The 26,334-nt window shown below is 39.7% G+C and overlaps 1 protein-coding gene across 1 annotated transcript; it reads left to right on the plus strand.

Annotated features, from left to right (window-relative positions):
• The first annotated feature begins 258 nt into the window (after positions 1 to 258).
• Positions 259 to 26,070, plus strand: olfm3a (olfactomedin 3a). Its single transcript, XM_006806334.3, has 6 exons — positions 259 to 516; positions 17,899 to 18,042; positions 18,435 to 18,590; positions 19,347 to 19,566; positions 23,158 to 23,264; positions 23,535 to 26,070. Exons 1-6 carry the CDS (start codon positions 397 to 399, stop codon positions 24,210 to 24,212), a joined length of 1,425 nt encoding a protein of 474 aa, XP_006806397.1. The 5' UTR covers positions 259 to 396; the 3' UTR covers positions 24,213 to 26,070.
• Positions 26,071 to 26,334: the final 264 nt, after the last annotated feature.

Raw genomic sequence — 26,334 nt, forward strand, 5'->3', positions numbered from 1 at the left:
AAACCAGTACCTCTTCAGCATCCGGATAATGAGCTCACACCTGAAACCCCCTGTCCCACAATGGCCTCATTAGCCATTTAAGACATTATCTGCGTGAAGGTTGTGTAAATGAAAAATGTGGTCGCTTTTCACAAGGCATTCAGCACGGGCAGATAGATAGAAGTGCAGTCACATGGTTGGAGCGCCTCCCCTGCAGCTTGCTGGAACTGAAATATTTGAATATTTCCCCCTGTCTCAAAACTTTTTTTTCCTCGGCACTGCCCTCAGTCGGAGCGCTGTGTGTGATGTCGGTGAACGCGTGGTTGCAGTGCCGCGGTCGGAGCGCTCTCTCTGCGGTTCCACAGCAATAAAAAAAGAAAGAAAAACGCGTGAGGTGAACAAAAGGACAGGAGCTCCATGATAAAGGACTGTACCTTGGGGAAAAGTGGCTGGCCGGAGCCCGTCAGCATGCGGGTCCTGTTGAGCGTCTTGTACCCGGTCCTTTCCCTCACCATCTTCGGATTGTATCCCTCTATGGTGAGTTTGATTTTTTGACACTTGTTCCGTTACAGAGCGAGGATGTCGTTTTCCGCGCACTAGCCTGCTAAGGGGTGAGGATGCACAACCTGTAGTTTCTCCACACTAACCCTCGCACTGATAGATGCCACAGTTTGTTCTACGGAGGTATGCCCAACTTCACTCTAAAGTCGCAGTGCTTTAACGGGATTTAATGAGGTTCACGAATGTGCAGGAAGTACAGCACGTCGGTTTAGGTTTGGTGCGCATAGCTGCCCTTATTTCCATTAAAACTTTAAATAAATATAATGCCTGGAGCCATTCTCTAAAATGTAAACTGAAGCCGTCCCACATTTTTTCTAAATGCAGTGCTAGTTAGTAGAAAATGCGTGTGGCTAATTACCAAATACACCGTGCATTCTTTTCTTTTTTTTTTAAATTCACCTGGGTCTGTTTTTCCAATAAGCCAGAAAACGGCCACGTAGTTAATTTGTTCAATTTCTGTATGAAAATAAAAGGAAATCATTCTTTTGTGAATAATACATTTTGGTTCGTCACCCATCTTGGCCACTTGTGGATGTCATTTCGTTTGAAAGCTGAACAGGTCGTAATGCAGTTGTGGGAGAAGGTGCACAGCATTTCACCGTAAGCTATGGGCTGTTTCCTGTCTAATAGATGGTGAAGCTTCTGCCCTAAGCCACCATTCGTGTCCTATATGGTGAATACTTCAGCAGCAAAATCCTCCACAAAGGAGCGTCTCGCTCTTTTGTCAGTAACGCTGTTTCTGTCAGGATTTGTTGGTTTGTCTTTGCGTTTAACCTTCAGAAAATTGGAGGAAAGTGCAGTTTTTTGCTCAAAAATTCAAGTCCGAAGCTCAGTTTATCGGGCTCAAGGTTTTCTGCGGAGCTGTCCACTCTGTGGTGCTGAGACTGTGGTTCTTCCCAACTGGAAAACCAGAAAATCGACTTCATCCAACATTTGTATGCAGTTTCCAAAAGCGCAATAAGAACACTCTATGCTTTATTCATAGGGGTGAGTTCCTTGATCCTTTACTAGTCTTGGAACAATTAGGTGATTAATCAATTAGCGCACAGACAGAAAATGAATAGGTGGCAGTTTTTTTTAATGAGTTCATTCTTTATGTCATCAAGATGACAATGTCTCCTGCATATACGTCCTCAAAATACTGCCTCCTTTTTCTCCTTCACATGATTTCATGATTCCTCTGTTCTTCATCTGTAACTTTTATCTGTATACTTCAAAAGTTAATCAGTTGATTAGCTCATCCCTGCTATATACTGCATATGTTTTCATTATTTCATCACTAGAGAACTCTGTAAATCTGCTCGTTGGTATTCTCTCTATATTTTGGACGTTTTTTCTGCAAAGGTAGTTGTGGTTGCCTCTGACTATCATTCAGTTCGGTCTCTATATTTTATCTCTTTGTGATTAAATCAATGAATACACCGTTGCCATTGAGGAATGTGAGATATAGTGCTTGATCAAGAGCTGCATGCAAATTGCTTGCATGGCTCCAAAGGCCTTTCAGCTTCAGTGTTTAAAAATTATCTGGAAAGGGAAACCTTTTATGGTATTACACTAAGCTGGAAATTATTAAGCTGTCACTCACATGCTTTCAGACCATATACATAATGCTTTCTTCAGTTTAGGAAGTGGTGGCAGCTGTTACTTCTTGGCATTTAAGTTTATTTGTTCATTCTGCCTTTATTACCCCTCAAATGTTCAGTTGGGCAACTTGAAAATAACCTTTTACAAACCAGACCTTGGACAAAGAGACTAGAACTAAGGCTAATGGTATGAATTTTCCTTTGTTGTGGAGTGGCACAATCTGGTTTGGCAGATATTACCTCTGCAGTGTAGACAATGGATCCCTAAAGAGCTTTTGTGAGAAGATGAAATATTTGCATAGTGTAGTTTTCCCTTATGGTCTGTGCCAGCCGGGTAATTACACAGTGGCTGCTAACGGCACAGTGTTACTCTCATTATGATCAAAATGATGACTGGGATTTGTGTTTTATGATTACACGTGATAGTCTGCACCCAGAGGACGTATCGATTGAAGAAGAACGAGAGACGTAATTGACCTGAAGAGTCTGACATCAGTCCTGATGCCAAAAATTCAACTGCCCGCTTCAAATTCAACACCCATATCTTTCCTCGTAGTCCAAGCTAATAGCAGCAATTTTGTCTAAAAATAATCGTACAGTGCTTTTATGTAAGGTGTTACGTGTTAACATGTTTTAGCGAGTGCTTAACACGATAGGCTTTTTTTTCACGGCGAGGCTTAAAGTAATCATTGACTGACGTCTTTTGCGACAAAAGGGGCAATGCTGTTTCCTGTGGAAAGTTTTTTCTTGGTGAGACAAAAACAGCAAATCCCTGCCAGTTTCCTTAGAATAATTAATTCTTCTTTGTATATAAATGACAAATGATGTGCATGACTGCACAAAACATAACTGGTGTGAATAATGTGAACTTTTCTGGGGATTTTGTTACAACACCAGTGGGATGGAGCTTTGTGTAGGCACTTGCCCTCTCTGGTAGCCATTGTGAGTAGGTGGCAGGCAGGAGTACACAACCTGCAGGAACGCACACACACACACACACACACACACACACACACACACACAGTCCAAATAATCCCTTTTATTAATATAAATGCCAGGTTTGTCAGTTTACAGAGATGCTGTTTTCAGCCTCAGTTTTGGCTGAAATGTTTCAGGTCACTTAATCAGGTTTTGATCACATATGAAAAATATGAAATGAAAAATGATCATGGGTGCATGAGAGAGCATACTGTGACTGATCCAACATCCCACTGATCATTAATCATCTTAAACACAGAAAGGCATTTATGTAGCTATTGTTTTGCGGGGCTGAAGGGGGCTATCTGTCATGAACTGATGTTGTCTCTTGCTTGTTTGAAATCCGTTTTTCAGCTTGGATTAGCATTTATATGGATGATACACTCAGGGAAATTTGTTGAGCACCGATGCCATATCAAAAGATGAGAGGCGCCATAGGCACACACCTACTCATATCCACACAGTCGTTAAACAATGGAGGTTTTACATTTCACATAACTATTTCCACCAGGAGCTAGATTAAAAATGACATCTTCTAACTATGTGTCAACATAAACCAACCAAACTGTTAGCCACAAGTCGGCACGCAAAGTCATTAGTCTGATGCTGCTTGTTCCACGATGGAAGCAGGAAGGAGGTTGTCAGGGCTCTTGGACTGGAAATAAAGAAAGCAAGTCACCGATGATGGATGGGGACAGTTTGTGCAAACAGCAGGATAAATATGAGGCACTTTTTGGACTAAGAGATGTTGGACCTTTTGAGGCACTGAGAGGTTGTAATGACTTTTCTGTCAGCTTTTTTAAAAAATAAATAGTTTTGTACCCGTCTGTTGAGAAGTATGTGGCAGGCTGACGGAAGAATTCACTTGACCTTGTGTTTGTAGCGGTTGAATTCATCCTTTTGTTTAGCAGCACGGTGTCTAAATACAGACAGCTATAGACACCCACAAACAAGCCCTGAAGAAGTTTTAACTTTTGCACCTTTGCTTCTCCCTTTTCTGGCGACTGGCCATCATATTCACTCAAAAACAGATACTTACCAAGAGATCGCAGTTATGTGGGCAATTACCAATCGCTTAAAGCTTCCATCTTTTTTTATATAGGTGATGATTATAACTCTTTGAAGTGACATTTCCTTGTTTTATTTTACTTTTAGTTTTTTGCCCTCCTCTGAGTGAGACTGCAGCTTAGTTAATAATAAGTCTAAGCATAATTACAGGAGTTGAAACATGATGTTGAAACTACCAGGGGTATAGTTACAGCCCTCTCCCTGTTCCCCTTTTGATTACTATAATTACAGCCCAAGCGGTCTGTATATCAGCTGCATATTACTGGATAAGAGCTAAAAGGCTGAACATGAGAGGAGTGGAAGACATTTTTGGCCTGGAAAAATGGATGTTATACTTTCAGAGGTATTTAGAGCCAGATAAAGACAATAATTCCTGATGTCTTACTTAGATGCTGAAAAACTGGAGCAGAGTTGAGTTTTTAGACTGATGTCAATAATTTAAATAGTCATTAGAGTCAAAGTAAACATGCATCAGAATGCATGAATTTCTTTTCTTTTTTTTTTTAACTACGATTACTGTGCACACCAGCTGATTATTTGCTAAACCTTTTCTCTGACTTACTAAGCCTACCATTCTTGCAAAGTAAGCTAAAAATTTCCAGGCAGATATTATAAGCGGTGTTTTTAAAATGGGCCAATAATAGGATTGTTCTTAGTAGAGATAGGCATGTCTCCAAAAAGAACATGGCAGCACGGCTTAGGTTTGAAAGGTTGCCTCTGAACAAACCACAAGATATTTCAAAAGACATTTGGAACAACATCCTTGGGCAGAAAAATGCAAAGTGGAGATGTTTTAATGTGCACCACCTCATACCAGCTGTCAAGCACCGTGGTGGAGGGGTAATGATTTGATGAGAATCTGGGCATATTGCAGTCGGTGCCTAAGCCATGAACTCCTCTGTATACCAGAATACCAATGCTAGAGCCAACTGTGAGGCCATCTGTGACAGTTAAGGCGTGATCTAGAGTGGGTCTTGGAGGAAGACAATGATCCCAAGCACAGCAGAAAAACTCCAACAGCATGGCTGAAAAAGAGAAGAATCAAAGTGTTGCAATGACCCAGTCAAAGTCCAGACCTCAACCAAACTGAAATGCTACGGTGGGACCTTGAGAGAGCTATGTGCAAACAAAAGCCCTTAAACCTCAATGAACTCAAGCATCCATCCATTCGCTTCCGCTTATCCTTTTCAGGATCGCAGGGGGCGCTGGAGCCTATCCCAGCTGTCATAGGGCGAGAGGCGGGGTACACCCTGGACAGGTCGCCAGTCTGTCGCAGGGCCAACACACAGAGACAGACAACCAGTCGCTCTCACATTCACTTCCACATTCACACCTATGGGCAATTTAGGTTGATCAATTAACCTAACCCCACTAATTGCATGTCTTTGGACTGTGGGAGGAAGCCAGACTCAAGCACTCAAGCAATGCTGTAAAAAAAAAACAGTCACAACAATCACTTTTAGTTTTTGCTGTTACGTTTAACAGGGTTCTACTAGCTTTTGAGTCAGGGCTTTATTTGGCTTAATATTTGTTTTCATATGACTGTTGCCTGCTACAACACAGCTGAAACTTTCTTGGACCTCAAATGTGCATCATTATAAAGCCACTCATGTGCTTTACTGTCAGTGTTTATTTAATACACTTGTTCACAAGCGTTTTGCCCAGTACATAGGCACTGGAGCAGGAGGAATAAATGTGCCGTGAAATTGTTCTTTATATTTTTGGAACTTGAACTTGAACAGGTGCTAATGTTGGAATCCAACTGGGGACCTTTTGCTTTTTAGGTAAAGATGTAAACTACCTTACAGCCCATAAATATGGGTCTTTTATTCAAAGTGCAAAAGAGCTGCAAGATCAGTAACATTACAACAATGAATCTGTACATTCTTTAGCACTGAACAGAAAAGATAACAATCCTTTAAAAGGTATTTCCCCATTCATCAGGTATACGAGTTTGCTCTTGGTGCAGATGCTGTAACATCTAGAATCCAGAATGATGACTCAGGAGTTGACTCCTTATGCACGAATGGGTCACACAGCAGGTTTCTGTAGTTGCTGTGGCTGTTTGAATGCAGTTCAAGCTCCAGCATCAAAGATGGAGAAGTGAGGGTCACCGTTGAAGCCTGTAGATGCCACCTTGTCTTCTGTGTATCAGAGGATTCCTTTCATGGGTTCCTCAGCAGCAGCCTCGGCAGCATTCTTAATGTTGCTGTACTTAGCGGGCTTTTCCAGATAGTGTGGTTGATGACAGACTCTTTGGGAAAGGATACATGGGAATTCATATCAGTGAGTTAACATTCAGCTTGTAGATAACCTTGCCAACAGCTTTGGTGGCTTCAGTGGAGGTGGGAATGATTTTATCGGAGGCCGTCTCTCTGTATTTTACCAGATGAAGTTAAATTCCAAGCCTGATTCAACATGTTTGTTTCAGTCTGCAACCAATGTTGTGTATGTAACTGATAACAGATGTTGTAGAGCGCATTACAGCAGACAGGCACACAATCAGTGTTACATGCTTGCTCTTATAATATAATTCCAGAAACTCTTCAATATCAATGACTGCTCTTAGTACAGTCCAGTGTACTCATTTTAACATGTGACAAAATACAGAGTTTAACAGGTTACGCTATAATAGGACAAAGGTTGTTTAGGGTTAAGGTTAAGCAAAGAGTCATTTGAATTAATTGTGTACAAAATAGATCAGTACAAGTCCAAAGTCTGAAGTTTAACCATCAGGTATTGCTTTTTTTCTTCAAAATCATTTCTTTCTTCTTCCACTCTTCAGCACACACGTCCAGCTTTCATAAGAGAGAATCTCACCAATTCCTTCATTGGCAGTAGCCTCAGACAACCTTAAAGAGTTTAAAAAGTATTTACCAAGCTACATACTGCTATACACTTGCAGTACTGTCCATATCTATATATTCTGCTTTATTGGAGCCAACTAGTATAAGCATATTCCCAAAAAGTTGTTAAGAGACATTTTAAGGAACTCATTAACTGAAGTAGAAATGTTGGAGTTCAGTTTAAGGAAAGTAGTTAGAGCAAATAAATTGCAACACAACTTCAAAGAATTGCCTGAAATGCACTGAACATACTAATATGATGGTTTTCGTGGGTAAAAGGCAGTTTTTAGATTTTGTGCTCTCTTGCTTTTACATCAGGATTTGGACCAGAGGCGGACATTTCTCTTCCCAAGGGGTCACATGAGAAACTGGGAGTGTTATGATGGGCTGCATCAATAAGCTGAACTCAGTTCTGCTCAATGTTAATTTTATCTCTTTATAAACAGTTACTGGTGAGAGTAGATGTTACAATAAGCAAATAAAAATATGAAATAAGCAAAATGTTCAAAATTTAGAAGACTTTTAACTTTATCCAGTGTGCTATTGCTATAGTTCTTGTAGTTTAATTACTTCATCTGCTGTTTTTCAGTTAAAATCCAGTCTTTTTTGGGACTGAAAAGTCAGGTTCATTGTCTGAACAATATCTGCCTTCCATTCTGCATCTGAGAGATTTGGAAATCCATAATTTCTTTCTCACAAAACTGAGGTCCTATGCTCTTTTTAGTACTTTGCCCATCCTGAGCTAAATGACAGCTATGTGGTGGCCTATGTCACCATGTTCAATCTCGTAGTGCAACAAAGTATTTGTGATTCTCTTGCTCTGATTAAGTTAATTTGTTAACATCAGCGACATGCACGACACATCTTGGTGTATAATGGAATTAAACAATACCAATTTCAGGGTTCATTTCAGTCCTTTTATCTTCTATTGTATCTGTTTCAAAAGTCCTACATTTTCCAGTCAGATTCAGACACCCAGCAGTTGTAAAACCTACTAGTTTGTCCCATTGCAGCCCAAGCCTGTCCATGCATGCAGTTGAACAAATTACTCCCTGTCCTATTCCCTTTCACTGATCACACTGCTGCTAGCTCTTCCTAATCTCAAATGTTTTATTCTCCTATGTACGAAGATGAGTAACTGGGTTGTGTAATGGACACTACATCACAGCTTTCATCCAGAGACGAGAAGAAAAAGACAACATTTTCAGCTAAAGCTCCTTGGACCACCTTGTTACGCTTTGCCCGGAGAGGCAAATACATTAGAAATTCTTCTTTTTTTTCTATTAGCACATCAGAGTCCACCAAATACTCTTTGATAAATTTACCGCTACATCCCTGCAGTGCAAAGCTTGGTTGAAAAAAAAAAAAAAAAGTTCTTGCTGCTTTTACAGTTTTGCTAGCAAAGATTCAGATCTCTATTTTTGCTCTACATTATTGGTCAACTTATTCTGCTTCTTTGTCTTTAGTCTTGTAATGGAGATCCAGATTGTAAAATCCTTAAACACACAATCACACAGCGTGACCTCTTGCTTCTTTGAGTGAGTACTTAGGCCAGTGTTTCTCAACCACTATCCCGCGGCACATAGGTGTGCCATAAGAAATGATCAGGTGTGCCGTTGAAGATTGTCTGGTTCCAGCGGTTAGTACTCTAAGCCAGCGGTCCCCAACCCCCGGGCCTTGGACCAGTACCGGTCCGTGAGTTGTTTTGTACCGGGCGGCGAGAGTTGAGGCTCAGGTGTGAAATGTATGGTTTTCAGGGTTTCGGTTTTTAGCGTTATTTTGTTATCGTTTTTATCGTTAACTTGGTTTTCCTGGGTCTTTTCATGTGTGTTATGAATAAATCTTCTTTTTTTTTGGTACTGGTACTAGTTTTATTTTGTTGTATTTATCCGCGACACCTTAAAGGCCGGTCCGTGAAAATATTGTCGGGCATAAACCGGTCCGTGGTGCAAAAAAGGTTGGGGACCGCTACTCTACGAGACCAGCGTGGGTAGCGGGAGAACAATTACATTCTCTACCACAAGAGGGCAGTACAACTACCTGCTCTAATTCAATGGCATGCCAACTGCCAGTAAAACAGAAGAAGAAGAAGAAGACGATATTACATAATTGTCATCCTGTGAGTGAGAAAATACATAATAGCGATAGATAAATATTTGAGAAGAAAAATTAGTCAATATGACCTGGGTCCGGAAGAAAATTCCGACCCAGATGAAGGCCCGAGCTTGAGTAGTGGTCAGCAGAAAGCAAAAAAGGTACACTGGGGACAAACTGAGCCAATTCCGCTATGCCTGGTGCACATGGTTTATCAGTATGCTTTTGTGACATTTTTGTTTGGTGGTGTGATTTACAAAAAAAGCAGAAAAAAAAATAGCAAAGCATGTTATTGTTTTGATAAATATGCAAAGTTACAGTTATTTGCTTGCATTCCTGATCAGAACCATTTGGTTTAGTGGTTGAATATTAAACTTGATTAATTTCTGACTTTTTACAGGAATCCAGTGTGGCTGCTCAAATGTTGGTATGAAAACATAGTTTGGTGAATTCATTTTTTTTTGTACGTTTTAAATATATTTCAAAATGATTTGAAATCATATACATTTCTAAAGCACTGTATGGCAAACTCTCACCTTCAAAATAAAAGCAACATAACCGTATTGTGATTGGGATTTCCCACAAAACTGCAAATAACAGTAGGCATTCTCTGATGGGGAGTTCCTAAAAGAGTGTTTGTTGACTGAAATGGGACAAACTGCTTGATGTATACTTATTTACATTTTAATCCTAATTTTCCTGACTACACACCGACTGGTTATGGAGAATCAGAAGACCAGATGTAGCCCAGGGGCTGCACAACACCCAGGTCTAAATTTGTATTAGAAGAATCTGCGTTGTAGCTTCAGCATCCTACCCATCCTACTGACACCACCGTAGAGCATAATTAGGAGGCGAGAATTCAAAGGGTACTAAAGAGCAAGAATTTGTAAAATGTGACCATCTACAGATTCTGTGACATTAGTATGGCAGCAGTGTCCTTTTTCAAAGATTCAACCTTCTTATGTAATACTAATGAGCATGCTCTCATTTTTACCCTTAGAAGCTGCCAAGACATGTAATTGCTAATGACACAGATTTGATTTGGACATCAATTAAAGGGAGATTCTTTTTGTGGCAGACTGCTTTACAAGATTTACTACACATTAACTTTAAAATAATCCAGTCTCAGGACCTCGTTGGGTCCTGAGACTGGATGTGAGTGGCATTTCAAAAAGGATCCATAGATTTAGCTCTTATGAATCAGCTGAAGGTGGACACTCCTGACAAAGACCGAAAGAACAAAGATTCTTGGCGCCCAGCATCCGCATGCTTTTCTCAGCGTATCACAAAATAAATTTACATGGGAGATCTCCTTAGTAATCTGCTTGTGTATGCATGTGCCATTCACAGTGGCCTGAAGCTGTCCACTGGCCTTACTTCACTGATAATGTTTGATGACCGTTTCATTATCATCCTCCGTGGTGCCTATGACTGACATGTCATCTTGTTCAGTCAGAAGACTCATCGAAGCACCACCCCCCCACCCCCCACCCCCCCCACCCCCCCCACCCCCACCCCCCCCGGAGAAGAAGCACAGGCGTGTGAACAAGATAATGCTGTGGTTCATTCAGAGACTGTCTAGGGCAAAATGTGCAGAGCGCCTGCAAAATTATCTATTCAATCGTCTCTTCACTGGGGTCAGAAAAGGCAAGAAGGTAGCACGCCTCTAGAAAAAATAATCTCCCTGCCTTTCACTATAGTAACATCTGAGAGAAAAGATGGCTTTTGCTGCGTCTTCTTTTCCTCCCTTTTTTACTCCACAGTATGCAGCATCTCTTTGTCACTATCTTTCCGAAACCCTTTTTTGGTTTTAGGATTATTGCTGCTGTTTCTCCTGTGTTTAGGGGCGTCACCATTTCTCAGCGCTGTTTTGGATGTCTGCATTAGACTGCTTACAGACTGCACATGCAAGTTCATCTTCCCCTGCCATTAGAGTTAAAATGTTAAGTCATTTAAGTCGTATGATCATCAGTTACAGCACCGACATGCGCATTCCACTCCACTTGCCTCCAATACCGTGGTGGCTTTTTGTTTGGACAGGCTGATAGATGACTGGAGAGATAGCATCTGTTTAGGTCTCTGTCTTGTGGCAGGCAGAACGGCAGCATTATTGTGATATGAGATTTAGCTTTGCCGGCATCACTGGCAGCTAGATTTGTTTTATACAAATTTTATACAGATTTATTTGTACATATTAACGGGTCTTTTAATGTCACACAATGCCAGCTTTAATCTGAGTTTAAAGACAGGAAACTTTTCAAACACGTATGTTTGGCGTGACTTTGTGGAATTCAAATGTTCGACAACCTAATGGACAAAGACGAGCTGTAGTGACAACTAGTAAAGTTAAGGTGTGTGACAGTGAAGGCATTTCCAGTCTGTCACCTTCTTCTGTCAAGACTTCACACTGTGGAGATGGAAGTGCCACTTGAGACATTACCATCTGAGAATGAACCTCATATAGTCATAACTCCATATTTTACAGTACTGTGACAAACAAGTGATGACAGCTTATCAGAATTAGACTATTTGTGGCTTTTCTGCAGCTCTGACTGATACTGTTGAGGGAGTCAGTTACCTTGCTATTAATCTAAGCTGTATTTATAACGCATTGATTTCTGCTGCTGTCAATGACAAGCTTTTAATTTTTTCAGCCACAGCATCTCACCTGGTTCATTCCTCTGAGGGGTTGCTCACAGACTCATACTGCTAGAGCGTAGCAAATAGAATAAGCCATCATGAAAATGGCTAAAGAAATTATATCAAGAGACCAAAGCGATACACAGCAGGGGGAAGGGGGTTCATTTAGTGCAGACAGTCAGCTATGGTATATAGACTTGCTGTGAATCTTGGCAGCGGCTAATACAGATCTACTCAGCACTGAACAAAATCATTCCGCTGCTAGAGCCCAGCTAGTTTTGCACACAAGGGTGCACTTGAAAAAGAGCTACAGTATCCTCTATCAAGTTATACCTGCTGTGACTTTATAGAAATGCTTGCAAAGACAAAAAAAAAGTCCAGAATTCAACGTGCAAATTTATCCGGATAAACTGATCACAACTCACAAACAAGGGGAAAAAATTTTCAAATGCAAAAGAAAAGTGCAAGAGGGCAGAGACCAGATCAGGACAGAAATGCAATCATTAATGGAAGGGATTGAAATCTAATGACTCTAGCTCTAACTCTCCCAAATCCTTCGAATTAAAAAGGTTAATGAAGAAACAGTTAAAGGCAAATGAGTAGTAGCCAAGGTGAAGGTTCAGTTAGGTGTGAAGCTGGCAGAATGTATGGCAGTATTCATGATTACACTATTCATGGTTACACCAACTAAACTCAAGATGAACTCAAGATGATGTTAAGATGGAATCAGTTTTGCTCAAAATTATTTCATCTCTTTTTAAGTTTATTGGTCCAACCACAACAGTCCCAGTTTCCCATATGGCACATGCTCATCCATGACTTGATATATTTACAGCACAAAGGGAGCAAGACAGAAACATTCACAGACAATGCAGAAAATACTTCAAGTAAGACAGGACTATCTACACCGAAGGCTAAATTGAGAAGAGGATAGGGGGAATGCAATCAATAAAGTCAAACAGGGAGGTGTGTGGATCTGTCAGTTACCCATATACAGGGGTTAAGGTTAGGGGGTTGGGGAAAAGTGTGGACCGGCTCTCTATTTAAAGGGAATTTCTGATTCCAAGGGGTGTTCTTCCTTGGCAGGCCATGCAGAAACTGGTTTAAGCTAAGATGAGTCTAGCTCTGACAGTCTACCTCTGGCTGCTGACCCCGCTAATCTTTTGACGAAACTCTCCCAGAGTAGCCTTGCTGGTGAAGTCCAATGCATCAGTTCCTCTCCATGGCTGCAGCTCAGGAGGTAGAGCAGCTCATTCACTATTTGACGGGTCGATGGTTCAATCCCTGGCTGCTCCAGTCTGCATCCTAGATCCTTGCACAATACTGAACTCCTACTGCTCTCCGTTATGTGTATCAGGGTATGAATGTTAGGAAGCAAGTACTTGGGCATTGAAAAACCTGCTTGTATAAATGGGGGGCAATGAAGTATGTTGTATAAAGTGCTTTTTGTAGGATAGAAACGCACAATACTATATGAGAACCAGTGTATTTGGCTAGCTTATTACTTTAGTGGCCAGGAAAAGAATAAGCCTCAGGGATCTGTTTCTTTTTAAAGGGAATCTATAAAGACCATTGAAGATATGTCATAATTATTTGCAATCATTTAACCTTAAAGGGTATCTAAAAGCAAAATGCAAGAGAATACTAAATATTAAAGGAAATATTAAAAGGAGCATTAAAGTAGTACTCAAGCAAAAAGTCACAAATGCTAAAAATGAATGGGGAACACGTTATAAAGACAAAACAGAAGAGAAGCACGTAAAACCAGTCTAACGTAACCTTCGTAATCGTAAAGTAACCAAGCAGGAAATAAACAAAAGATAACTGACACCAGAGGCTAACCTAAGAGTGATAACAGACAGTGTCGCACAGAAGACACAAACAGATAAACGAGACCGAGGAAACACAAATAGGGAGATACTCACAAGGCTCGAATGACAACAAGAAGCCAAACAAACATCAGAACTCAATAATTTCACAAGAACTAAGACTCAGAATCACTAAAGTCAAAACTCATCATTAGAATGACAAACTAAAGCAAGAATCAAAATTCAAAAACTATTCAAAACACTAAATCCACAACTGAGAACCAAACAGAAACTCGAATACAGTGTATTAACCAAGAATCCAAATTAAAAATAAAACAGCAAAGCCCTCAGACCATGCAAGGACAATACAATTACGCATTTCAACATACAAACTTGATTCTGGTGGTGCAAGGCAACAAACAGGCAATTACCTTTTTTCTCTTTGTGATTTCTTGTGAATTTTCCATGAGGTGTAGAACAAAATGTATGCACTGATGTGAGATGTGACTGGAGGTTTGTGTTAAATCATCTCCTTGTTTACTCACTCACTGTTCTGCATATAATGGACACACATTGGTTCACTCAGCAGCGACAAGTAAATTGAGATGTATTAACCATGATTAGTTCATATCATCACTGTTTGCAATTTGGTGGTCGCGTCGAGCTTTTGTAAAGCACAGTGTATTGTACTGAGCTATTTTAGGCAGATGACACTGACCTGCTTTTTCTGTGTAACCAATTACTATAAATATAAAGAATGATATTAGAAGGTTGTTGACCAGCATATGTTCAGCCTTTATTGAAAGCCTTGTTTTTCTCAAACTCACAAATGTCAATCCCACAGTAAGAAAAGGGCAGGGGATCATTAACGTAATAACTAAGATCCATTATCTACATTACATTTTAAGAAATCCCATCATTCTTCCATGAGATTGTGAGATGTTTTGTGCTGAAATGATCAAACCATTGCAATTCCACAGCCCTTTGCATGAGCAGCAAGCTTTGTCTCAGCAGAAGATGCAGCTGTGCAGGACCGTTGGGCAAAAATAAATATTGTTAGCAATATAAGTGATAAACAAGCAGTTACAGTAAACTAGTCAATAAACCATGAAAACAACAGACAAAACAATCAACATGAAGCTGGCGAAATGACATCAGTATTGCATGTCATATTATGTGAGGGGTGCCTCCATTCATCAGTTTATTGCTTGTTGGCCTGATGACAGATCCAGTACTGTAAATGTCACTCTGGAATTCACTAAGGCATAAAAGGTTTAGGGGCAAATTCACTGTTCATTCAGGCAGCCTGACACAAGTCCAACAATAAAGAGGACCAGAAGTGAGACTGATTTTGTGGGCGGCAATAAAAGCAACGAAAACAATTCATTCATTACTTAGGTGTTGTGTAATCTTTGAGTCAGTAAATCAAGACCAGCAAACACTGTTTACATCTATGTTGAATGAACACATTTGTAATAAAAGTTAAAATATTACGAGTTTTGATGATTGCTGATCTGACTTGGAGACAGGTACATAGTTGTTAAATGGGTCCAGTAAAGGTTTGTTCTTTCGTTTCACTGTGTTATGTTGTCAGGTGTTTATATTATGTCATGATGTGTTTTCTGCATGTTGTGTTTTAGTGCAGAAACTTCCAAATCTCCCAGGAAGCAGGAAGCTGTAGTAAACAGTCTAAATCTGTCAGTAGACACAATTGATTCATATAATAAATGTTAAAAGGGGCTTTCTTTAAAATGACATGAACCGAGATTTGCTATTTATTAAGTAAGGACTTTCTTTGGATTTGTGAGGTCACTCAGAGAGTAGGAGGCTATAGAAACAGTTTCATATTGAAACATATTATTTAAAAGCTCAGATATTATTGAAAATGATCTCGATCTTAGTCACATAGAAAAATAAATGTTTGTAACAGGTTTGTTAAAAATTGAGTGATTTCACGAAATCTTCTAACATGTGCCTATGTTAGCATGTGTCATAGGTTTTTACTCCATTTTGTTACAAATCATGGGGAAATTACAAACTCTGGGCTTGCTTGCTGGTTTCGACTGTAAACATATTGAAAGCTGGCACAAAATAGTGTCTGTTGGCAACTTAACTCCAGAAATATTGATGACTGCTGTAAATCACCCTTTCAAAAATCCATGAGTCAAACCTTGGCAAAGACACATAGGGAGATCAAGTATGAGAACAACTGCAGGAAACAGTTGTTCTCATACTGTGTCTTTGGCAACTGGCTGTGGGTTTGTGTGCGTGTTAAATACTGCATGTGACCACTCATGCAATTCTGCGCTCATGTCTATGATTCCTGTAAGGAGAGCGATACCTCGCTGGATGAGCTGAGCAGAGCTTTCGGCTGCTGGATGCTGTTTTGTAAGGATGATAAATGACTGAGCTTTGGTGTGCAGAGCTGTGAAACCCCATGTAGCCTTGGAGCAAGATCTTCTTGTATTTAGTGTTTTGGAGGCAGAATATATCGGAAAATTAGTGTTTGCCTCATCGGCTACACGACAGCATAAGTAAAACACAATGTCACTGTGCTGAACAAGCTAAAAACATCGTCCCTTATTAATGATACGGCAGTAGCTCGCCAGGTTTAGATATGTACATCGTGTTGGACGTTACTGTAAAAGATTTGTTACACTTCTTTATATCTGTGCTGTCTTGCATTAGTAGGCAGCTTTTAATAAATCAATATTTAGCAATCAATAGTTAAGCATCAGTGAGATGGACTGCACTGCCCTAGTTTTTTAATGTTTTTGCTTTTGCAACTTTTTGTCAATTTTCTTTCATTTTGCCTCAGTACATTTTCAATGCCTACCTGTTTATTCCTCATCTCAGAATTTTGTGCTTACTGTACAAAGTACTTCTTTGTCAGCAATGTTCTGTTTTCTTTCCCTTTTTCAGATGTTGTTTACCTACATAACCACCTCTTCAACTCTTCGGTCTATTCATATCCCTCCTCTTCCCATTTTTTTTTCTTCAGATGTCAGATTACAGTGAATGAGAAGGTTTACAAGCACATAAATATTTATATCATTACAAATGCATCTTCTGGCTCCTCTGTCTGTTTGTTTTACTGGCGAGTCAGCTAAATCTCTATATCTAGAGAGTGCATGGCCCCGAGTCCTATGAATAATTGAAAAAAGGTACTTGAAGCTACGTAAGTTACACACAGTTCAAAGCTGTCAGAGTTTCATAGATGACTTTTAGATCTGTGGTGTTACTTTATTAAGAGTATTTGATTCTGATCAGATATTATGCATTATACTGAGATATCCCCATAGTTCAAACATGATAACATAACAGTTCAGTAAAAAAGTTACTTAAAAGTTGTAACTTATGTTACAACTTTTAACACAAGTTAATGTATCCACGCAGAGATTAAACAAGAAAAGACCGAAGGGATTGCTGACAAATTGATGTGTTAGAAGCTATTCTGACAGATGTGGTGAAAAGTATTGCACTCAACACAGGTTAATTGACATCCTTGAATTGCCTTATCCAATCATGGCAAGCATGACAGCAGGCTAGTAAGGGCTTAAGTTTCTCCACACGTTGATGTTGACGTGTGCACAGGCGCAGGAGCAATACTCTGAATACTGTACTGTGTGTATAGGAACCTTGCAGAATAGAGGCCTTTCTTGACCTTTCCAAAAAAAAAAGAGTTGCTATGTGTGCTCTAAATGTAAGTTACTAATGTTTAACAGTTTTATTTACTAGCTTACTGTTACCAATAGTGACCAAACCCAGTATCAAGTAATTCCAAAGCTAAACAGTATTTCTTTTTGATTTTCAGGTGTTATTAAATTCAGAGTGGATTACGATACTACACACCAGCGTAGCCGACACAAGCTTTAGGTGTGCGACACCTGCTCAGACTGGCCAGACAAACTGCGCATCCCCAAAAAATAAAAGTCACAAATCTGATTACTGATATTGGTCCATAAAATCACAGAAAGTGCTGAAAGACTGTTTTAGCAGCTTTAGTTGATGAAGCAATGGACACATGCCTCTTAAACTACCTCTTGTAAAATTATAAAGTAATATTTAATATTTTTAGGCTTTCTCTTATTCCCTTTCATTCTACAACTACCTGCACTTGATTACAAACTTACATTTCTATAAATGTTCGTAAAAATCAAGCTGAGCGTCACTTCAGCCAAGTCATGTAGTCATGTGTCATATACTGCATGGGACATAGGTAGTTACAACAAGTGAAGGATGTCAGAGCTTAGTCTATACACATTCCATATATATACTAGAGTATATGGAATATATTATCCATCCTTAGACTCTACATATATTTGTTGGGTCTTGCAGACTATCGGCCCAAAGGAGGGCTGGCAGGTGTACAGCTCAGCCCAGGATGCTGATGGGCGCTGCATCTGCACAGTGGTGGCACCAGAACAAAGCCTGTGCTCTAGAGACGCCAAGAGCAGACAGCTCCGCCAGCTACTAGAGAAGGTAAACACGTGATTTTACCACGCATCTGCACACACACGTTGTGTTATAAAGGATAGGAATAAAGACGTAACAAATCTCTACAAGCTTTATTTTCCTTTCATCTCCGATACAAGGTATTTTATTGTGAAATTTAACTGAAGTGGGGCGCTGCTAGGCCTTTCCAGGTTTTTTTTTCTCTTTTCAACAATAGCCCATTACAAATTTCAGGCACACACAGGCTCACCAGGGAAACCCATCAAAGTGCCTTTCAATTAGCTGCGCTGGCAGGAAAGAAGGAAAGAACAGAAGACGTCATATATTTACTTTACAACCATATCATGGGCTGTAGCTAGCGTCTCAGTTTGTGCATTGGAACCCCCGTTCCAGTTTTAACGTGGCTTCTTTTATTCTAGGTGCAGAACATGTCTCAGTCCATTGAGGTGCTGAACCTGCGCACTCAGAGGGATTTCCAATATGTCATGAAGATGGAAAACCAGATGAAGGGTCTGAGAACCAAGTTCAGACAGATTGAGGATGACAGGAAATCCATCATGGCCAGAAATTTCCAGGTGTTTATGTGTATTAGTTGTTTTTGTGCCATTTTGTACCATGAATCCGTTCAAGTGTAAACTGGCTCAGTCTTTTTTCTCATGCAAGTCTTTACATAAGTTCAATCTAACAGTTCTTTTAACTTAATATATTTCAAAAAAGAGAAAATCAAGAAATACTAAGTCTTGAAAGGGTTTACTAGTTGAGTTAATTGACACTGTGAATAGAAAAGCCACTGTTATTCAAGGCTTAATTTAGTGTAGTTGGCTAATAACTACCCTACAGATTCCCTAGAATAAACATTTACAACATATTTACCACAAACCCTTCAGAAATCATTCAGAAAGGGTTAAAATCTTAGATTTCTTTTCGCTGTTGTCACTGCCCTGTGTGGATTGTACTGACAGCTGGTAGGGGAGTAGGATTATTTCTGGTGTGGCAAATTGTCTGACACCAAATGAACTGAAAGATTCGCAACAAGCAGCTGGAAAATCAGAAATCGAGCTGTTGGTTGACCACCAACAAATTCCAATGTCATTGTATCATTGCAAATAGGAAATCGGTCCATTTTCTTGTGTTTAATACTACTAGATACCATTGCTAGCATTACTTTATTCTTTCATGTAAGGCTAACTGTTCTACTACAGTAAAATAAAATTCTACCATCGACATTTCCTGACAAACAGTCATTTCGTTTCTTCCTAACTTTTGCACCTATCTGCGATCTCCCACCTCTTCCCCTTTGTTTCTGATCTCTGCTGCTGTCATTTCTGTAGGAGCTTAAGGACAAGATGGACGAGCTGAAGCCGTTGATCCCTGTGTTGGAGCAGTATAAGATGGATGCTGCACTCATCTCTCAGTTCAAGGATGAGATCAGAAACCTGTCTGCGGTGTTGACAAGCATACAGGAGGAACTTGGGGCGTATGACTACGATGAGCTTTATCAGCGAGTCCTGCGACTAGACAGTCGGCTCCGCAGCTGTATGGGCAAGCTGAGTGAGTAGTGTTCACTGCATTTTGCTGATAGTACAAAAAGTTTCAATTCTTCGTGTTATCACAATAAACTAAAATAAGAAGCCACATGTGTACTGAGAAAACTGTGCTCATCTAAAAATAATACTACTGTGTGTGGCAAAAAAATGGCATTAGTATGTTGTAACAAGTTCCCATAGGAATATTGATGTTATAGGTTTTGCCATCATGGTGTACTTGTGAGTAATCCTGCTAAAGAAATTAACCACCTAGGGAAATACACAGTGCTGTGCTTAAGTCTAGAGCCATCGCTCATTTCTGTGTATGTTGCTAGGAAAATAGTGCAGCAACTTATTCAAACATGTGGAAAACAAAAGTAACTAATTCTATTTGGTACACCTTAATTTTTCATCACAGCCTGAACTGTCTTAGACAAGTTTTATTGTAACTTTTTTAAGTAGTCTTCATGAACGCCAGTAGTGATGACTAATACTGTTACTGTTTATGAGAAGGACCCAAGATGCAAGCACAGGCTGTGATGTGAGTGAGCTTTATTCCAAAAGGTGAAAATGCAAACAGACGCAGAGAATGTCCAGGACAGAAGTAAGAGCACAGCCTGTTCTCACTCCTGACGCATAATATACCAACGATTTGTCACATTCCGAGGCGTTCCATGGTGTGATGGACCGAGCAGTGAAGGAAACTTAGGCACAGGTTAAAGTCCAAAAAAATGATTTTTTATTTAACCCAAAAAACATAACTGGTTAAATCATGCAAAAAGAATCAAAATCTTGGGCCCATAAAAGAGGTCAAAACAACAAAACTCTACTCAAAGTTGACAACACTACTGATAACTCAAACAAACTGACCTAACTTAACGAGACAAAGGGGAAACTTAAATAGTGGCTGATCAGCCCACAAAAACACGAGAAGGGGGTAAAACACACAAAACCTAACTAAACCTAACATAATGAACTCCAATTCCCCCCCATGGTCCCGAGTTCATGGCATGAACCAATTTGTAGTCTTCCTTTAAAGCTCGCTCCGCCCCTTTTCCACCTCTTGGCTCCTTAATCAAGGGACTGGAACAACTAATGTGCGCACTTATTTTAGAATACAGTGTTATGTGGCTATGTGAATTAACTCTAAACAAAAACCAGTTATTTATTGTCCTGTAAATTAATTCCTATATTTAAAGAAAGACAAATGTGAATGCAATGTTACTTATAAGCCTCTACACTAACATGGTGGGAATTACCACTGTGTGGCTGTAAGTGCAGCCATCACACATGGGAATGCGAAAAGTGACCTTCTGTGTTCCTATGCTATGCGCTGGATTGTAGATGAAATCGAACAGAATGACGCTCCCGCGGTAACACGTTCCAGCCATGTAACCCTAACCATTACCATATCCCTAATCTTAACCACCAAATTAATCATGTTAGATAGTGTTTTCCAAAGCGATTTAAGTAACAGAAACATAAATGTGGAGATTCATTCCTCTCATGTTTCCTCATTTTTCTGAACTCGTAAAATAGGGACCTGTTGGGTGACCGAAAGCGCAATATACGACGATTGGTCACCTAGCGTAAAATGTTACGCTTTGGGAGTGAGAACGTGTTGCAGAGCAACCTAAACTGGGATAACTAACAAAACAAACCGGAAAACATGAAACGCAGGGGCAACACAGGGCATGATGAGCAGACGAACCAACGACGAGCGCTGGAGAACACACACTAATATACACAAAGGGAAACGAGGAAACTGCACACAGGAGGGAGACATAGCTGAACCTAACAAGCATGATGAGGCAGGGAGGATGCAAACTGAATATACTGACATCAGACACAGACTTTCAAAGTAAAACACTGACAGAAATCAGACACAAGATACTGACAGGGAACAGAGGGAACATACGGGCAGGGATGACTAGACTAGACTAAAGAGAAGCTCAGAACCAAAACCAAAGAACTAGGAAATTTTTAACAGAATACATAACCAGAATAAACAAGAACATAAGATAATGTTAATTAATACAAAACACTGAGTTCACAAAGTCAGGACCATCACAGTTACATTGTGTGTTTTCTTATACAGACATGCTTTTACAGCAGTTTTAGAATAACTGCTGAAAAATGAAGCCTTTACCATTTAGATGTTTTCCAGATTTCAAAATCCAGCATCACTTGCCTGCATCAATAATTGCATCAGTTCTGAAAAAATCCCCAAGACCACTGAAATGCAGCCCAAAACCACGACAGAGCCCCCACGGTGTTTTACAGATAGCTGTACCTCTCTTCTGATCTCCTCCATATATATTGACAACATATTGAACCAAAAATGTGGATTCATCACTCCATCACCTGTTGCGTGAGATTTTCAGTCCAGTTTTTGTGTAACGTGGCATACTTCAGACCTTTCCCTGCGTTTTCCTTCATTAAGAAAGGCAGTCACTCTTCCGCTGAGACCATTGGTGATGAGGCTTCAGTAGATGGATCAGCTGAACTGCCAGACGCAACTTGAGGGTTGTACCCTGAAATCCAAGAAAATCAGTGAGGTGCAGGAAATGGACTGAAAATGAGTGAAAAAAAAACAGCCAATGTCCAAAGAAAACCTCCAGAAGGCTTTAAGAGAATCTGGATTAAATTGTTCAAGATCACTTAAAAATGACACAAACATCTGGCTCTTTGGAAGCAAAATATATATAAAAAAAATGAGCAGTGGCTTTACACTTGCACACAGTTTCACACAGTACTTTAATATAATATAATTAATATAACCAAAGCTAGAATTATCCAAAATTTTTGAATGTCTAACTTCAGATACTTTTACTATTCTTTGCTTATTTCTTGTTACATCTCAGAGTGACAAATGCTGCTCTGAGATGTAACACCTGTGAGAAATAAAAAAAACCTTGTGAATGTCAGTGTGTTTCATCTAGAATTCATGCTGGTGAAAGACATTTTTTTAAGGACTGCTGTAATGTTTGGCCTTTAACATTAAATGTTCTAAAATCTTTAACTGAGGGAAATGAGAGTAATGTGCCATGCCTAATTTCTTCCTAATGGGCCAAAAAGGAAGCAGTTTGTGCCTTTAATATCTACAAGCACCGTTTCTCCCGGGAAGTTAAGCTATTAATTAGTACAGTAGGCAACATTCAAATTACATGGTGACTTTCAGGGGGTCTGACTTCTTATGCTTTGAGTTGGGGGCAAAGTGAACAAGCAGAAGATGGATTTCTTAATATGATGGCAATTTTAATGACACTTGTTCCATACTTGAAGATCAACCACCCATTACTAATTGTGCTTAAATCAAGCCTGTTATAACTTACCAAAATAACAGGTGGAGGAGGTCTGCATATAGAAAGAGATGTGTACATTTTTAATCTTCAGATACTCTAAAGAACTGTGGAGTAGACATAAGTTGAGTTTCCTTTAGCTACAAACATCAGTTGTGTAATTCTGTTTTAAGTTAAATTAAGCATCCACTGCTACCTTAGTATGCACGGAGGGCACACTCTGTGGTGGAACAGGCATGAAATTGGCTTCAGAAATCTAGTTAGAGACAAAAAGCACCACAGCACATCTTATCGCTGCATTTCTTTATTAACAGCGTGTGGGAAATTAATGAAAATCACTGGACCTGTTACAATAAAGACATCTGGAACCCGGTTTGGGGCATGGATGACTGATCCTCTCGCATCAACCAGAAACAACAGGGTGAGTTATGAGAGCATGAGGGTGCGATGCATTTAATATCAGCGATGTGCTCTGTTGTTTAAGTGGGCAGAATATCACAGCAATTTAAGAAGAGGCTTGCATTTATAGATGGGGTTTTGATTTCTTTTTGGGAGGGGGTGATTTTGAAAAGATGAACGATGTGGGTTTTTTATAATAATATCAAGAATGATTCAGATTTGATTTTGTATTGCTGATGGCTGTTAGCAGAGCTGATTCTAACCATCTGTCCTCTCCATCATCTCTTGTTAGGTTTGGTATATGGACAGCTACAGCAATAGCAAGATTGTACGTGAATACAAGACAATGGAAGACTTTGTAGCAGGGGTGGTTTCTCGAACCTACAGCCTCCCCTTTAAATGGGAGGGAACAAATCACATTGTCTACAATGGATCGCTTTATTACAACAAGTACCAGAGCAACATCATTGTCAAGTATAACTTCGAGACGGGCAGCGTGCTGGCCCAGCGAGCTTTGGAATTTGCCGGCTTCTACAACATGTACCCATATACGTGGGGGGGATACTCTGACATCGACGTCATGGCTGATGAACTGGGAATGTGGGTTGTGTACGCAACCAATCAAAATGCTGGAAATGTTGTCATCTCTCAGATCGACCCTGACACCCTGCAGGTCCTAAAGACTTGGACCACCGAATATTCCAAAAGGAACGCAGGTGAATCTTTCATGATCTGCGGGACACTGTATATTACTAATTCTCACCTGTCGGGAGCAAAGGTTTACTACGCTTATTCTACCAAGACGTCAACCTATGAATACATAGACATTCCTTTCCACAACCAGTACTTTCACATCTCCATGCTCGACTACAATGCCAGAGAGAGGGCGCTGTACGCTTGGAATAATGGGCATCAGGTAATATTTAATGTGACCCTTTTTCATGTCATAAAAACTGATGATGACTCTTAAGTGTGATACTTTTCAACTACAACTACAGCACCATTGTTTGTGATACAAGGACCTCCTTATTGACCATGTTTTCTTCTATTTAAAATGGACTGTGGTTTCTTTACTTCACATTACTTGAACTTTTCTAATTTTTGCCTCTGGATTCTTGGCTGACTTGAGCATGGACTTTAATGCTTTACTGAAAAACATGCTATACAGTTTATACACATTTCCGTTGCTGCTGATCAGACTAGTATGCCTTATTTGCTAAGTGTCAGGTCTGCCAGCAGAAGACGCTTTTGCATGAATGTTAACATTTTGTCCGCAGTGATTTGCTATGACATGACTGTGTTTTGTTGCAAAATTGTTACTTGCTTTACAGTGTTTGCTTTCTTTGTCTTATTAAAATTCTATTTAAAAGTATTTAAACCTTGAAAGTAACGTATTAATGATTGTAAAATGTAGTTGCCATTCTTTTAAAGATTACCCTGTAAAATATTGTTGTTATGTATGTCTCTGTGGAAGAACATTTGTATTTTTTATAAAACCAAAACCATGAGACGATATCGGCGCATTTTCATTAAAACGAATTATTGTACATTTCATTCAAATTATTTTGTCTGCTAAAAATGAATATCTCCCCTGATCTGATGAAGAAGCAGTCAGCACCCTGGACTAGTCTAGTCATTCGGCTTATTCCAATCAGGAAACGATGCATCCCACAGTGGAAGCCATCTGCCTTGTTTGGTTTGTGTCCATCATAGGCATGCAGTATTCATATTAGCATATGAGCACTCAAAGAGTTTGAGGTATGCTGCAGATGACTCTCCCTTTTGAAACCCAACCTGTATCATCTTAAACAGGACAATTTGATCAAATGACTTCTCCTAAAAGTTGATGGAAAAATAGAAGTATAGTACTGCACACAAGTCTTAAGCAGTCCCTCATTTCTTTATACTGTATTTTGCTAGGAAAATGGGAAATATTGAGACATATTGAGTCCTATTGAGATTTGTGTAAACATACATGGAAATACAGATTATAAGGCAAAAACAGTTTGTACAATTCTTAAAACCTTGAAATTCAATGACCATCTTTATTCTTTATATTCTGAACTCTCTTAGGCTACGTCCACACGTACCCGGGTATTTTTGAAAACGCAGATTTTTCTATGCGTTTGCTCCTTTCGTCCACACGTAAACGGCGTTTTCGGTCACTGAAAACGGAGATTTTTAAAAACTCCGGCCAGGGTGGGTATTTTTGAAAACTCAGTTTTTGCATTTACTGTACGAGAAAACGGAGAAAACGCAGCATCAAAGGTATGCGCCTTTTTTGACGTCACACTGTGCGCCACGTTATTGTTTCGGTGAAATGAATTTCTACAATGGCGGACGTAGACAAAATACTGTTACTGTTAATTGTACTCTCTGCAGGGTTTAAATGCTTACATATACACACACAGTTACTGTCCCTCCACACATACGACTCAGTTCTGCTTCTATGCGCCATCTTTGTTTACTCTTTCCCGCCCAGGCTTATTGACTTCTGATTGGCCAACATTTCTACACAGATAGAAATATAGCGCCACCTGCTGCTTCGGCATGTTCCTAGCAGCGTTTTCCTTCGTTTTTGGCTTTTATGTGTGGACGGGATTTTTTTTATAAACGAAAACGGAAAATCTTCGTTTTCAAAAATACCCGTGTACGTGTGGACGTAGCCTAAGTCTGCTTTCTTGTTATTTCTTTAAGTAGTCTTCAGAAACAGTTATCCAAGCTTCTTGAAGGACATTCAAAGCTTTTCTTTGGATGTTGGTTCCCTTCTGTTCCTTTCTATGTCAAAATTATCCCACACTACTTCAATAAAGTTGAGATCCAGGCTATGGGGAGGCCAATCCATGACTCTATTGTGTGTTTTTCTAACCAGGTATGTTTTATTATCAGCAGTGTGTTTGGGATCATTGTCATGACTAGAAGAGTAGAATTTTCAAGTATCTGCGCTTTATTTGAGTAGTTTTTCTCTGACAACTTTTTACTTTCACTCCCTAAAATTTTAAACAAATATCTGTACTTTCTACTCCTTAAAAATAAGCTAGTTACTTTTGGTTTAACAAATTTGCAGGGAGATATTGTTTCACGTCACTGAG

This window comes from Neolamprologus brichardi, chromosome 9 (genome assembly GCF_056152115.1).
Source record: "Neolamprologus brichardi isolate AB-2024 chromosome 9, ASM5615211v1, whole genome shotgun sequence".
Classification (NCBI taxonomy): domain Eukaryota; kingdom Metazoa; phylum Chordata; class Actinopteri; order Cichliformes; family Cichlidae; genus Neolamprologus; species Neolamprologus brichardi.

Excerpts from the sequence above, each read along its gene's own strand:
- olfm3a (XM_006806334.3), top strand. The coding sequence starts at position 397 with ATGATAAAGGACTGTACCTTGGGGAAAAGTGGCTGGCCGGAGCCCGTC. Across the intron at positions 517-17,898 it reads TCGGATTGTATCCCTCTATG|ACTATCGGCCCAAAGGAGGG; the intron begins GTGAGTTTGATT and ends TGGGTCTTGCAG. Across the intron at positions 18,591-19,346 it reads TCATGGCCAGAAATTTCCAG|GAGCTTAAGGACAAGATGGA; the intron begins GTGTTTATGTGT and ends TCATTTCTGTAG.